Here is a 14,228-nt window from a genome sequence, read left to right as displayed (position 1 = left end):
CCCTGGGTAGTCGAGGCAGCTCTGTCACACGTCCCCTTGATCTGGATTGAAGCAGCTGAGCAGTTACTTTTGTTCCCAGTTGGTCAGCGATGTATTAAAACCCTCTCCTTTCTGTGTATAAAGAATGGAATCCCCACACTGACCAGCAAGAGTGTTACCACCTTCTGTTGGAGTTCCCCAATCCAGACATGTCCGTGGGTGGCAGGCTCTTGCCTCCTCACCCCTCGCTTGTTCTGGCCCACCGTGTTTCTAAATAATTCCCACGTTCCCGCTGGTTGAATCTGCTGTGGGACCAGTGCCCGGCGTTAGAGGGGAGACCACCAGCTCCCAGACGTGGGGGGCATCAGCACGGCCCCTAGCTTGCCGTCTTGTGCCAGGTTAGGTAGCTCTAAATCCTGTGCCGCAAAAAAGAAAAGGCCTAAATGAAAATATTATCTCCTAGTCTTTCTGTCTTGTCTTGAAGGTGCTTGACATCCTCCAGCACATTCAAACCCTAGACCCCGGGCAGCACGGGGCGGTGGGCTATCTGGTGCAGCACACGTTAGAGCACATCGAGCGCAAGAAGGAGGAGGTGGGTGTGGAGGTGAAGCTGCGCTCCCACGAGAAGCACAGAGACGTCTGCTACTCCATTGGGCTCATTATGAAGCATAAGAGGTGAGTGCCCGTGGCGGCCATCCCCACGCGGCTGCAGAGGACACGCGTGCCTGCCAGCACGCATCCCGGGAGCCGCTGCGACGGACTGGCCACCGCGGGAGCCGCCCGAGGCCGAGCTGGTCTGAACCGCATCTACCCTTTTCGTTTTGTAAGAAGAGTCTCGCTGTCCTCGCTCAGGGTCTTCTAATGGGAGAGCTGTAAGCTGGGGGGGTTTCCGCTCATTTCCTCGTTGTCCTGAAGCTTCGTTTATCTCCATCCCTGTGAATCCGAGTTGCAGGTAGGGCTTGCCCGTCTGTAGGGCAAGCTCCTGGTCGATTGACTAGGCAAAACTCAACCGCGTCCACAGCAACAGTGCCGGTTACGATTTACGTGCCACCGGCAGGCTGGGAGCGGAGGGTCCTGTTCTCCCCTACGTGTTATTGCCAGACCTTTAAAAATGCACTTACAGAGTAAATGGCGACTGGTATTTCATTGTGGTTTTCGTTTGCATTTCCCCGGTTGACTACGCGGATGGGCTTGTGAACCTGGAAAAGAAGCTCATTCAAGTTTCCTTTTATTAAGCGCATCTTCAAGTCTTCCTGTTTTTCATTTGAGTTATTCATCTTTCTTAGGGGTTTTCAGTCCTTTATCCTGTTACTTGTGTCTGTGTGCATATACGTTGCCAATATCTTTTCCCAGTTTGGGGCTAGTATTTTTTATCCTTTTAGTGCATTCTTTTTTTTCTTCAACTTTAATATGGAAATTTCAAGCATATATGAGTAGAGACGAGGATAGTGAACCAGACGATGCTCCCATAACCAGCTTCAACAGTTGTCGTGAGGGTCTGCCTTCACTCTTTTCATCCCCCTAACCCCGCCCCTCCCTGGAAGCTGGTACCAGATGTCATTCCATCTGTGGCTCACCTGTAGCTGTTTCAGTGTGTGTACCTAAAAGGTAAGGCCTTGCTGTCTCCTTTAAAAGTACATTTACCATCCTCTTGTATCTAAGAAAAAAACAACTGCTTCACCTCCTCACTTAGGTCTAGTCAGGGTTCCTGTTTCCCCAGTTGTCCTGTAGTTTTTTAATAGTCTGCTTGAATCTGGGTCCTTTTAATACTATTAAATTGAGTACTCTTTTCCCTTATGGCTGTATTTTTCATATCTGGTTTAAGAACTCTTTTTATGTCCTGTGTCATGAAGCTAGCCTACAAATTCTGTGTTTTCTATCCAGGCCTTTGTCCCCCTAGGACACTGTGCGCTGTTCTCAGGCCTGGGTCCTGATCCCTTTTTCCATTTGGATAACCAGTTGTCCTGTGAGTCTCCGTTGAAGTCTGTTTTTTTCCACCTGAAGTGCTATCTTGATAATAAGAGGGGTTTGTAAAGGGAGCCAAGAGTGTCCTGAAAAATGCTTATTAACAGGGATAAAAGCAGGTAAATTTGTAAGAACATGAACTTAAGAGAAGCCAAGCCATCGTTTATATATTTCATAGTTGCTGTGACAGGGTCCAGGGAATTGATTTGCCCTTGCTCTTATGTTAATTAGGTATGGCTATAACTGTGTGATCTATGGCTGGGACCCTACCTGCATGATGGGACACGAATGGATCCGAAACATGAACGTCCACAGCCTGCCTCATGGCCATCATCAGCCTTTCTATAATGTTCTGGTGGAGGATGGTTCTTGTAGATATGCAGCCCAAGGTGAGTAACTAGTCCTGTCTGTACCTGTAGTGACACACAGGCACATTTTAAGCACACATTTGAGCGCTCCAATATTGTGGGCAGTCATCAGTTTATTTAGAGATGGCTAACCTCATCAGGGCCAGTATTCTGCTAAACATGGGTGGGTATGCCGTGCTGCAGCCATGCCTTGGGTTAGTCGCTGCCCCTAGATTCTTCCCTCCATCACCACCACACTCAGGACCCCGTTCCAGTGCTGTTGCCGACCTCTGCCGACTTCTGTCATTGCCTTTGCCAAATTCCCAAAAGTCTTGCTGCCCAGTGCCCTGCCCATATGGTCTGCCTGAACTGGAGGGCACCGAGTGGACAGTGTTGGAAGGATCACCCCAGCAGCCTCTGGCATCCTGAGGCGGGCGGCCTGCTCTGCTTCCCCGGGGATGCCCTCAAGTGGCCACTGTGGGAACTGCAGCCCACGGCCCTGGCTCTGAGAGCCCCTGGTAGTCAACAGGTGCTTGGTGGTGTCTGGGGCCACTGCCAGCCCTGATAGGTGCTCGTCCAGGGCACTCGTGAGGGGGGAGTGGGTGGAGTCTGGAGAGGCAGGTTAGAGGCAGATGCCTGCAGTGTGGGTCTCCTTTTTCCTTGTTCCTCCATTTAGTGGGATGAACTTACTGTATGGCTGCCTGTCAAGGCATTCACAGCTTTTGTTTTATTAATAAAAACAAACACAAACGTGGGGCACCCGGCCGGCTCAACCTGAAGAGCCTGCAACTCTTGATCTCAGGGTTGTGAGTTCAAGCCCCATGTTGGGCGTAGAGATTACTAAAAAAAATAATAACCACAAATGCTAATGTAGTGCTGGTCTGTGACAGGCAGTGTTCTGATGTATATTAACTCCACTTGAGAATAGGAATACTGTCCTCATCATACTCGTGTTGTACGTGAAGAAACTGACGCGCATGGGCTCATTCCAAGTTTAATCTAACAAAGTGTGAATTTGAACCTGACACGTTGGCCGAGAGCCATGCCCTTAACTGTCATTGCCACACCTGTTTGTGTCTGACCTAAAGCATCAGGTTTGACCTAACTCAGTATTGTGTTAGTAAATGTAATAATAGAAATTTCGGATGTATAAAAATCTCAGACTAGAAAGTTTCCTATTCATGTTAACTCCTCAGAAGCTGAGAGAGGGTTGTATACAGAATTGAGAGAGATTCTGTTCATTGAGGCTGTGCAGGAAGCTTAACCTCCATCAGTATGCTGGGACAGTTGTAGGAGAAGGGTCTGTGTGTCCCCTGTTAGATGAAGGGGCCGATGGGGATTTCATTTAACTTTTGAAGCTGTGCCATATTAAAAAAAAAAAAAAAATCATACCAACAGTGTCTAAAAACCAACAAATGATTTAGAAATTATTGGATGATTTGGTGGACTCTTGCACCCCCACTAGTCACCTGGTAAGCATTGCATGTCACATATCCCAAGAGTGAAGGGCACCGTCCCTTCCCCAGCATCGCAGGCCAGTGTCCGGGGCTCCACCGTGTGTGTGCCTTTGCTGCCCTTTACGTACGGTCGATATTAAGACATCTAGCATTTAATGTTTGAGTTTCTAGAAACATACTAACTTTAAAATGGGCTTTTCAGAGTAGGTAAAACTGGGTATGCAGTTGTAGGTGTTCCAAATTTGGTGTCTGTATTGAAGATTGGGGAATTCATCTCAAACAGATCTAGGCAAACATGCGCTGTAATGTCAGGTTTATCAGAGTTGTGGTGTAGTAACGACTTAAAAAACAAAACAAAACAACTTCCTATCTGGTTGCGATTCTGCATTCTAAAACTGAGATTGAGCTGAGTGAATGTGAGCAAGGTTCGCAGTTGCCTTTCTTAGTTTGAAATTCTGAGACTTTTAGAGGCTCTTAGAGGTGGACGGCCAGGATTCCCCTACGCACGCTGTCCATCTGCCCCGGGGCCCTGTCGGCCCTCGGTCGCTGTTTCCCAGGTGCCGGGCCGCAGGGCCAGAGAGCATCCTGGCCTGTGCACTCCGAGGGGTTCAGGGGCTCTGGGGCCACCATCTCTTCCCTGTCCTTCCCCTCATCATCTGTCCGGCCCGCGGAGGACACCAGCTGTGTCTCCTGCACGTCTGTCCTGTTTATATCCCCTGATTTCCATTCCTGCCCCCCACACTCCAGCCACACCTGCTCCTTGCCTGTATCATGCCGTCTCTCACTGGCATCCACCAGACTCCCCTGCATGGCGGTGACCTGGACCCCGTCCCACAGCCTCCTCTCTGCTCCCACCCCCGGCGCACTCCAGCCAGCCAGACCTTGTTCTTTGAGACCATCCTTCGTGCAAGTCTTTGCGCAGGTGGTTGTCCCTCACAAGCAGGCTCTTTTCTCAGGTTAACGTCACTTCCTTCCAGCAGCTTTTCTCCCCGCCTGCTGTTCCCCCACAGGGCTCAGATTGGGTCGGCTGTCCCTGCTCCGAGCTCCCTGACACCCCCCGCCCCTTCCGAGTCCTCACACCTTCATGGGAATTGCAGGATTTCCCGTTGACCATCTGGCCCTCTCTCTCCGTCGCAAGCTCTGTGCATGTAGAGCCAGACCCCAGTCTGCCCGTCTGGTGAGGAGTCCATGCCGCGGGGTGCTCCAGACCCCAGTGGGTGTTCACATCTGTCTGACAGAGAAGCTTATAGACACAGATGCAGTGGTGCTGGCGGGGTGGCTCAGTCGGTTGAGCGTCCGACTCTTGATTTCGACTCAGGTCATGATCTTGCAGTTCAGGGGTTCGAGCCCCACTTGGCCTCTGTGCTGACAGCACAGAGCCTGCTTGGGACTCTGTCTCTCCTTCTCTCTCTGCCCTTCCCTCGCTCACGCTCTCTCCCTCAAAATAAATAAGTTAATTTAAAAAAGAAGTGCAAAATAATGAGGTGAATGTAAATAGCACGTCATTAATAAGATGCTAACTGTTTTTACAACTTTGGATTAAGAGCATTTTCAAATATGCAAAACGGTCAGAAGTATACATCGAATACCCCATACACCGTCCATTAGATTCAACAGCTAGCGTTTACCACATTTGTTTTATCTGTAGGTAGAGATTTTAGGTTTCTGCTGAACTTTTTGAGAGACTATTGCAGACCTAGCGACCCGAATGCTTAATCAGGCGTCGTGTAAGAATAGGATGTTTCCATGCGTTGCCACAGTCACATCGCCGCGCGTGACAAGTAAACGTCTGCTGTCTGATGCCCGGTCAGTGGCCCCGTTTCCCACTTGCCACCAGCCCGGCTTTGATAGCCGCTTGTCGTGATCCAGCCAGGATCCTCGCACTGCATTTGGTCGCTATGTCCAACGGCAGAGCCTTTTCTCTTCCTAAGACCCGTTCATTCCTCATTCCTCATTCCTCACCTCGTTTTCTTCCTTTCTCCTGCGACTGACTTCTTGAAGAGTCCAGGCTGGTTGTCTCGCGAACGCCTAACATTCCGCGTGTGTCTCACTGTTTCCTTCTCTGCATTATCTGCAAACTGGAAGCAGAGTCTGAGGCTGGATTAGATCAGGTGCATATTTTTGGCTCGAATGCTCATTGTCAGATGCTGTGTGTGTCTCCTGCATCTCCTCCAGAGCCCGTGTGATCGATGTCCCACTGGTGGTAGGCAGAGTTTGGTCACTTAGCCAAGATCGATGTAAGACACAGTTTTCCCTTTGCAGCTAACACTGTGACGTCCCGTGAATATCCTGTTCCCGATAACTTGAACCCTTTTTTTTGTTTTAGTACCTGTTGAATCTCCTTGCCTAAATTATTGCAGAAGAGTTGCAAATGCTGCCCTTCTCTTTCATTTCTGTGAACGAGAGCTTCCCTGTCCCCTCCCCCCGCCCCCTTTTTCCTTCCTTGCTTATTTCCCTCTCACTTCTTCCCCTCTCCCGTAAATTCCTGAGTTAATTTATTTATTTATTTTTCTTTAGGGAGACAATGCCAAGTGGGGGCAGGGGCAGAGGGAGAGAGAGAACAAACACACTGGGACACCTGGCTGGCTCCATTGGTAGAGCATGTGACTTTTTTCTTTTTTTAATAAGGTTTTATTTTCATTTTTGATTGTTTTAATGTTTATTTATTTATTTTGAGAAAGAGAGAATGCAAGCAGGGGAGGAGCAGAGAGAGGGAGAGAGAGAATTCCAAGCAGGCTCCCTGCTGTCAGCACAGAGCATGGGGCTCGGTCTCACAAGCCATGAGGTCATGACCTGAGCTGGAATCAAGAGTCAGACGCCTAACCGACTGAGCCATCCAGGCTCCCCTATGTAAGATTTTTTTACAGGGGCGCCTGGGTGGCTCAGTTGGTTAGGCGTCCGACTGCAGCTCAGGTCATGATCTCAAGGTTTGTGGGTTCAAGCCCCGCTTTGGGCTCTGTGCTGACAGCTCGGAGCCTAGAGCCTGTTTCAGATTCTGTGTCTCCCTCTCTCTCCCTTCCTCCCCCGCCTGTGGTCTGTCTCTCTGTATCTCAAAAAGAAATAAACATTAACAAAAAAATGCTAATAAAAAAAAAGGTTTTTTTATATATGTGTTTTTCAGTTCATTTACTTAGAGAGAGAGAGAGAGCACCTGTGTGTGTGAGTGGGGGAGGGGTAAAGGGAGAGAGAGAATCCCAAGCAGGCTCTGCACTGTCAGCACAGAGCCTGACATGGGGCTCAAACTCAAAAACGATGAGATCATGACCTGAGTTGAAATCAAGAGTTGGATGGCTTAAGCGACTGAGCTACCCAGGCACCCCGAGCATGTAGCCTTTGATCTCGGGGGTTGTGAGTTGAAGCCCCGTGTTGGGCAGAGATTACTGAAAAATAAAATCTTTAAAAAAAAAAAACAAAAACAAACCCCACTTATCTAAGTATTCTTTGAACATTTCCAGTTTAATTTATTTGCATCAAATTATTTTGTTTTTAAACGTTTTCGTGATTTAAACGTTCATCCTTTGGCTCTGGTAATCCTGTTGTGTAGAGCCCACTGATGAATGCTTCCCTAATTCTAAGCTCTCCACAGAGAGTTGAAGAGTGAATTATAAGCCACATACATGCATGACATCCTCGAATAGTTTTAGTCTGCATAATTGAGAGAATTTTTCTCTCAATATGTGAGATTTCAGCTAAACCCAAGTGGGGTGCTGTATAGTGTCTTTTGCTCCCACTAGGGGGCACACTTCAGCACTTTCTAGACACCGGGGGAGGGGCAGCACCTCGTGCTCAGCTTCCCACCCCTCTCCTCCACACTCCCACCCCACCTCCCCCATACTTAGCTACTGCAGAAAGTGAACATCACAGATGGTCTGAACAGGAGTCAGCTGCCCATCTTGGACGGCCAGGAATTTGGCGCAGTGTGAAAATCCCATTCTGACGTGTGTTCTGTATAGAATGACAAAGCTCCCCCAGGAACACCAGGGACGTGGGGTGCCTCAGCGAGCGTCAGCTCCCGTCTCCATAATTTGTCTTACACTTTCAAGCGGGAGTGTCCACCCACGAGCCGTCCGTGGCCGTCTGCGTGTGCCGGCAGGTGCGTGAGGAGCCCCCGTGGGAGGTGGAGTGCATGTTCTCAGCCATTTCAGAGGTTGATGTGCTCACTCTCCTGTGTCCTGGCCGTTCCACCCCCATGCCTTCCACTGGAGACACACTCAGACGTGTGTCTGTGTTCTTGTCGGAATGGGACAGCAGTGTCATTCAAAGGCTTGCCAGGTGAATTGGGGGTCTGTCAGACTGCGGAATGCGAAGCTGCAACTAAACGAGTTGCAGATAAATGCTTACAGTATGTTTCACATAATAGACACAAACAATACCAAGTTCTCTTTCTATGTAGTTATGTCTAGCTACTTCAAGAGGGGAGGACTCTGCTTGGTGGTCCCATAGGTTTACAGGACTGTACTTACATATCTGGGCGGCTGAAATTTGTTTTCAGTAGGCTGCATGCCCAACATGGGACTTGAACTCATGACCCTGAGATGAAGAGTCTCATGCTCTACCAACTGAGCTGGCCAGGTGTCCCCTGGGTAGCTGAAAATAAGATACACAGACACGGGGCACCTGGGTGGCTCAGTCAATTAACCATCCAACTTCAGCTCGGGTCATGATCTCATGGTTCGTGGGTTTGAGCCCCACATTGGGCTCTCTGCTGTCAGAGCGGAGCCTGCTTCACATCCTCTGTCTCCTTCTCTCACTGCCCCTTTCCTGCTCTCGTGCCCGTGCACACGCTCTCTCCCTCCCTCCCTCCCTCCCTCTCTCTCTCTCTCTCTCTCTCTCTCTCTCTCTCTTTCAGAAATAAGCAGACATTTCTGTGAAAAATGTCAAGGGAATTGGGAAAGACTTCTTAAGATTTCCCTGGGACTTTTGGGGCACCTGGGTGCCTCAGTTGGTTAAGCGTCTGACTTCAGCTTGGGTCACGATCTTACAGTTCATGGTTCTGTGCTGACAGCCGGGAGCCTGGAGCCTGCTTCGGACTCTGTGTCTCCCTCTCTCTCTCTCTGCCCTTGCCCCATTCGCAGCTCTATCTCTCAAAAATAAATAAATGTTAAAAAAAATTGACAAAAAAATTTCTCTGGGACTTTTAGGTAGGCCCTGTTTGATATTTTACTTACTTTAGTATTGCTTAGATTTTTCATTACTCTTCAGGTAAATTTTTTTCAACTCTGTCCCTCTTTTTTTCAACTTTGTCCTACTTTTCCTCAAAAGTGTTTTCGTGTTAGTACCTTCTCTCCTGTTTCGCTAGGAGCCTGGGCAGGTAATGCACAAAATCCGGGCCCCGCCCCTCCTTACCAGCCGGGCATGGGGCTGTGAGGGTCACCGCTGCTGACCCCCCATGTGGCTCCCAGCTGGTCTGTGCTGTCCGTGCCTCTTTTTGGGCCCACACACAGGATTCTGTGCAGCCGCTGTGGGGTCACGTCTTCTCCCAGATCCATGACCATAACCTGGCCTTGACCTTTCTGTCCTCTTCCCAACCCTTAGGAGCTGCTACTTAATATCCAGAAAAAGGAAGGGGAAAAAAGGGTGAAGCGGCGCTAAAACGTACACCTGAATTGCCAGGGCAGTTGCAATTGCCATTTTGGTCCAGTCCGTCCTTTGTGGTGGGGACTGTCGTGTGCGTTTGTCGATCGGCGGCCCTGCCCTCCTCCCACCTGATGCCAGTGGCAGCCCCCTTGTGACAACCAGACCCGTCCTCACATCCTGTTGATTGTCCTGCAAGGGGCAGAACAGCCCCCGGTTGAGAACCACCGCTCTCCACAAACTGGCAATAGAGCAGTTGTTCTGAATGACCCACTTGAATTCTTTTTATTTTCAATATTTCCATCGTGCCTACCAGTGACAGGTGACTGTGGTCCCTTCAGAGCAAAACAGCTTTTTGGCCTCTCGGTGGTATCCCCAGAGTCCAGACCCTCCCCCTAATACTTGTGCGTTCCTCGGCAAGAAAACCCGAGGCCCCTCGGCAGCTGCCCTGGTTAAAACACCTTGGCCGTGGCTGCACCCAGAGGCCTGGCCAGGGAAGATGGCGGCAGGCACGGTTGCAGGAAGGGGCATTTTCTCAGCCGGTGGCATTTGTAAACATCTGAGGGGTTTTTTTACACTTGTTTTTTCTAGTTGGCAGCTCTAGAAACCTATAAAACCAGACACCTGGGTGGCTCAGTCGGTGAAGCGCCTGACCCTTGATCTCAGCTCAGATCTTGATCTCAGGGTTGTAAGTTCAAGCCCCGCGTCGGGCTGTGCCCTGGGCATGGAGCCTAGTTATAAAAATATATAAGTAAGTAAATATTAACAAGAAAGAAGAAACCTGTAAATCTAAAGAAAGAAAGTTTTCTGTAGAGGTCTAGCGTAACAGCAGCTATCCGTGTTCACAGACTACTCAGTCTCCCTTCTGGAAAACCTCGGGCCCCTGCATCCACAGAGCACCGTCAGCCAGAGCCTGCGCTGCCCTCCTGGGGCCCCAGCGGGCCGTCCAGCCAGTCCTCGCTTCTCCATCCATGAGCCCCTGCCCCCTACCCCCACCCCCCGTCGTGTGTCTCCTACTCTGACGCCCTCAGCTCTGGAGCTGGACTGTCTGGGTTTGAGTCCCAATACGTCCGGGGCCAGGTCTTGCTGTCTGTGCCACGGAGTACTCAGCTGCAGATGGGAGTTGTGACAGGGGCCCCTTGTGCAACAACGCGTGCGCACTGTCAGCTGGGGCCTGGCTGGCCGTCGTAGTGCCTGGCACACTCCCTGGCTGGGAGTGCCCACGTGGAAAAGAGAGATGCACAGTGTGCCGTGGACAGAACGGCCCTGCCGTGTGGCCTCCGGGCTCCTTCGGTGCATTCCCCTCCCCCCTGCGTCGCAGGATGTGGGAAACAGGTCACTTGTTTCCCGGCTGCCTGTCCTGTGCAGGATTAATGTGCCGTGATGGCCACCGTGAGCTGCAGTGGACCATTGGACCGCTCTCGCGCCCTCGCTAAGCAAGCTTAGGGTCACCTCACGGTGTTCACCCTCGCATACGGATTGTATGTGTTTTCCTCGGCAGCACTGAGTCTCAGACTGGTGCCCCCGAGTATGTCCTTCTAACGCAGTCTGAAGAAACACAGCCGCTGTTAGCCCAAAATTTCTTTAAATCCCTTCCTGTTTTGTTAAAAAAAAAAAAAAAAAAAGTTCCGGATTGAATCACGCAATTCCTTCCCCTTCCCAGCATCAGTTAAAGTCAGTGCTTCCAAATGATGCTCCGGTGGAGGCTGGAGACGCTGGGGATGCAGGGCCTCTGGGTGGAGGGTGCTGAATGTCCTGAATTTGCATTTCAGGATGTTTAACCAAGCTGTTTTAGGGACAGTTGGCTGCACTGTTTGTGTTAGGCCCTGGGCTAGGCTTGCACAGAGACTCGGTTGAATTAATTTGAGTGATAGGCTGTGCAGAGTGTGGCTGTCGATCAGAACTGAGACTGCCCTGGTCCCCAGTCCGAGCGGGAACATCTGCCTGGCCCAGCTCCTCTTGGTGCCGGGCCGTGGGGGGCGTGGCTCGGCTTCTCCTGGATGTGGGGGGCTCAAGACACTGTCCTTTCATTGGGCCCTCGGGGGAGCCATTTTTCAAAGTTTTTTAGGGAGAAGCGATATGAAGGGATTTCAGCCTTTTTTATTTTATTTTTTAATGTATTTATTGGGAGAGGGAGAGGGAGAGAGAATCCCACTCAGGCTTCGTGCTGTCAGTGCAGAGCCCACTGCAGGGCTTGAACTCATAAACCGTGAAATCACGAGCTGAGCCGAAATCAAGAGTCAGGCACCCAACCGACCGAGCCACCTAGGCGGCCCTAGGATTTCAGCCTTTTAAATAGCTTGTACGTGTTGTCTTCTGGTGGTTTTCGTCGTTCTGTTTTGAAGGAGTCTTTCTGTTTCTCTAGTGGCAGAATGGCGAGCAGGGAGAGGAGGTAGTGTGGTTTCCTAGGAGACCGCACAAGTAGTGATAACCCACATCCGTACAGGTTGGAGGTGCTAGCCGCTCGTCGACTCCTCCCACGGGTTCCTGACAGCCCAGAGCAGGCTCGCTGCACAAGCACCAGCCGGGATCGGAAGGCACCGGGCGGGGGGCGACGCGAAGTGAGGTCTGTGTGGAAGCTCCGGTCAGTAGAGGAGACGGGTGGCAGGTGCCGGACTTGTAGCCACGTGGTGTGGGGGCTTCACAGGGTGAACCTGTGGCAGACATCGGGCAGGCTGGGGTGCCCTGGTCCCTTACGCTTGGCTGTTTGCACGATCAAGTCAGAGGACCGTGACGCATCTGTAGTTTGCCGGTCCCGAAAGGCTGGACGTTTGCCGGGGTAGACTTCTTGCTCAGAGAATAGGAAACACTCTGTTTAGTGCGGAGCCGGTGGGGCCCATTCCTCCAGCCCCCCACTGTCCCCACCGCCCCCGCTGCCTTGGTCCTGTTACCTGCTTCAGATCCCATAAACAGGCCTCTCCTTCTCCACCTCAATCCTGCTGCGCGAAAGGGGGTGAGAGATAGGACGCTCTCTGGATAAAAGATGCTACAGAAGTGTCCGTGTTAATAGGAATGTCCATGTGCCTCTTTGCCAACAGAAAACCTGGAATATAACGTGGAGCCTCAAGAAATCTCACACCCTGACGTGGGACGCTATTTCTCAGAGTTTACCGGCACTCACTACATCCCGAACGCGGAGCTAGAAATCCGGTACCCGGAGGACCTGGAGTCTGTGTATGAAACGGTGCAGAATATTTACAGTGCAAAGAAGGAGGACATAGAGTAGCGTCCAGTAGAGGACACCGAGCCTTTGCCGCTGCCGCTGTCTCCAGGAGAACAGGATTCCGGAAGAAGACGTCTCCACGGATCCCTCTGGATTCACACCACCAGGAAAACACCTAACCAGTAGCGCTGGTTGCCTCCCACCAAGTTTAAACAACGTGTGCTCTCCTCCAGCTGCAAAGACAATGTCGCTCTCCGCCTACACTAGTGAATTCATTTGACGGCACTGTGTTCAGTGGCATGGCTTGTGTGCTTGTCCTGTGGTGACAGTTTGTGACACTCTGTCTTCATGAGGCCTCACAGTCGACACTCGTAGAATCATCCTTCCCGCCCACTTCCCGTTACGTCTGTCTACACTCGTCTCCGAGCGTTTCATTTGCCGGACGGATGGGGTTCCATGTTTGCACTGGTTCCCTTCTGGTTTCGCCGTGGAGCGTGCGCGGCCCGGAGTCGGGACCGCTTGTCTTTTCGCCCTGCGTGTAGTTGCTTCTTCAGAGGCAAGGCTGCGAGCGACAGCAGCAGCATCCGAGCGGCGGGGACGCGAACACGCGGATTGGTCATCAGAACCGTTCGGCTTTATTTGTTCCAATACGTGAAACAGATTTCAGCCGCTTTATCTCTTCCTTTATTTGAAGCGGGAGCACGGCAGAGCATTGCCCACCACGTTCCTCCCAGGTCCGTGCTCCTGTCTGCGAATCCCCAGTTTTCTGTTTCCTTACGTGAAATCTTGTGAGAAAGTGCACCGTAATGGCCTTTATGGATGGATTTTCCCACATTCGTCTACTCTCCTTCCCTTTGAAATAACTACTTTTTTCTCTCCTTTAATTTTAAAAATTATTCCAGTATCATAAATAGATCTTAAGTCAGTGATGGGTTCTCTTTATAGTAGGAAGTACAATCTGGTGTTAGAATGTTCATTTTTAGAAACCACACTCCGTGGTCTCCAAAGACCTAAAGGAGGTTTCACTTTTGTAATCAGAAAAAAAGAAATAATGAACCTTATGCATTTTTTAAAGAGGAAAGAGGAGGGTCCGTGTCCCCCGTCATCCCTTAGAATCACTCTTCGACCCTGCCGGCTGTGGCAGGGTGGACTCAGGTAAAACGTCTTTAACCTGAGGAGTGTCGATCCGTGGGGAAGGAGGCGGGAGCGCCCTGCTTTCTCGAGTCCCCGCTGCCCTGAAGGTCCCACTGGCTCCCGCCCCCCACCCTTGGTCCCTGAGCTCAGGGGCACCGAGGCCCTCACAGCCCCGAGCGCCCGCCACTCTCGACCTGCCAGTTCTCACACGAGCTAGCTAATTCGTAGTTAACCAGTAGAAGCTACCTTCGGGAGTTAGGACCTAGTTACTCTCTGAGTTGCAAAGAATCCAGTCGCTCTGGTGAGCGAGGCTTCGGGGGGCTGTGATCTGACCCCGCCTCGCCACCCTTCTGTGCATTTGCATGTGGTTCCCCACACCCTGTTTGATGACTGCCTCATTTCCCCCTTTGGAAGCCCTGGGATGACCGAGGTTTGGGGAGGCCACCTGAGACCACTTAGTCACTGACGGCTGGTGAGCAGTTATTAGAAAGAGGCGAGGGTCTGGCGGCCCCTGCCAGCCCCAGCTCGCTGTCGCCAGTCAGATCCAGAGCCTGATGGTTTCGATCGGCCTGGGAAATGTGACCACTCACGGCACCCAGCCCGCCAAGG

At 51.1% G+C, this 14,228-nt stretch overlaps 1 protein-coding gene across 8 annotated transcripts in view; it reads left to right on the top strand.

The window, feature by feature from the left end:
- FBXO21 (F-box protein 21) overlaps positions 1 to 14,228 on the top strand; it is a 58,879-nt gene that overhangs the window by 32,310 nt on the left and 12,341 nt on the right. For 4 of the 8 annotated variants that reach the window (XM_053206593.1, XM_053206595.1, XM_027043804.2 and 1 more), the window contains exons 10-11: positions 443 to 654; positions 2,176 to 2,333. In XM_053206593.1, coding sequence (XP_053062568.1) covers positions 443 to 654; positions 2,176 to 2,333 — 370 coding nt within the window. Of the gene's footprint in view, positions 1 to 442; positions 2,064 to 2,175; positions 2,334 to 12,360; positions 13,411 to 14,228 lie in introns of those variants that run through there. The other 4 variants (XM_027043807.2, XM_027043808.2, XR_008291894.1 and 1 more) reach the window with 4 other exon arrangements.

This window comes from Acinonyx jubatus, chromosome D3 (genome assembly GCF_027475565.1).
Source record: "Acinonyx jubatus isolate Ajub_Pintada_27869175 chromosome D3, VMU_Ajub_asm_v1.0, whole genome shotgun sequence".
Lineage (NCBI taxonomy): Eukaryota > Metazoa > Chordata > Mammalia > Carnivora > Felidae > Acinonyx > Acinonyx jubatus.
This window is presented reverse-complemented; position numbering and strand designations above follow the sequence as displayed.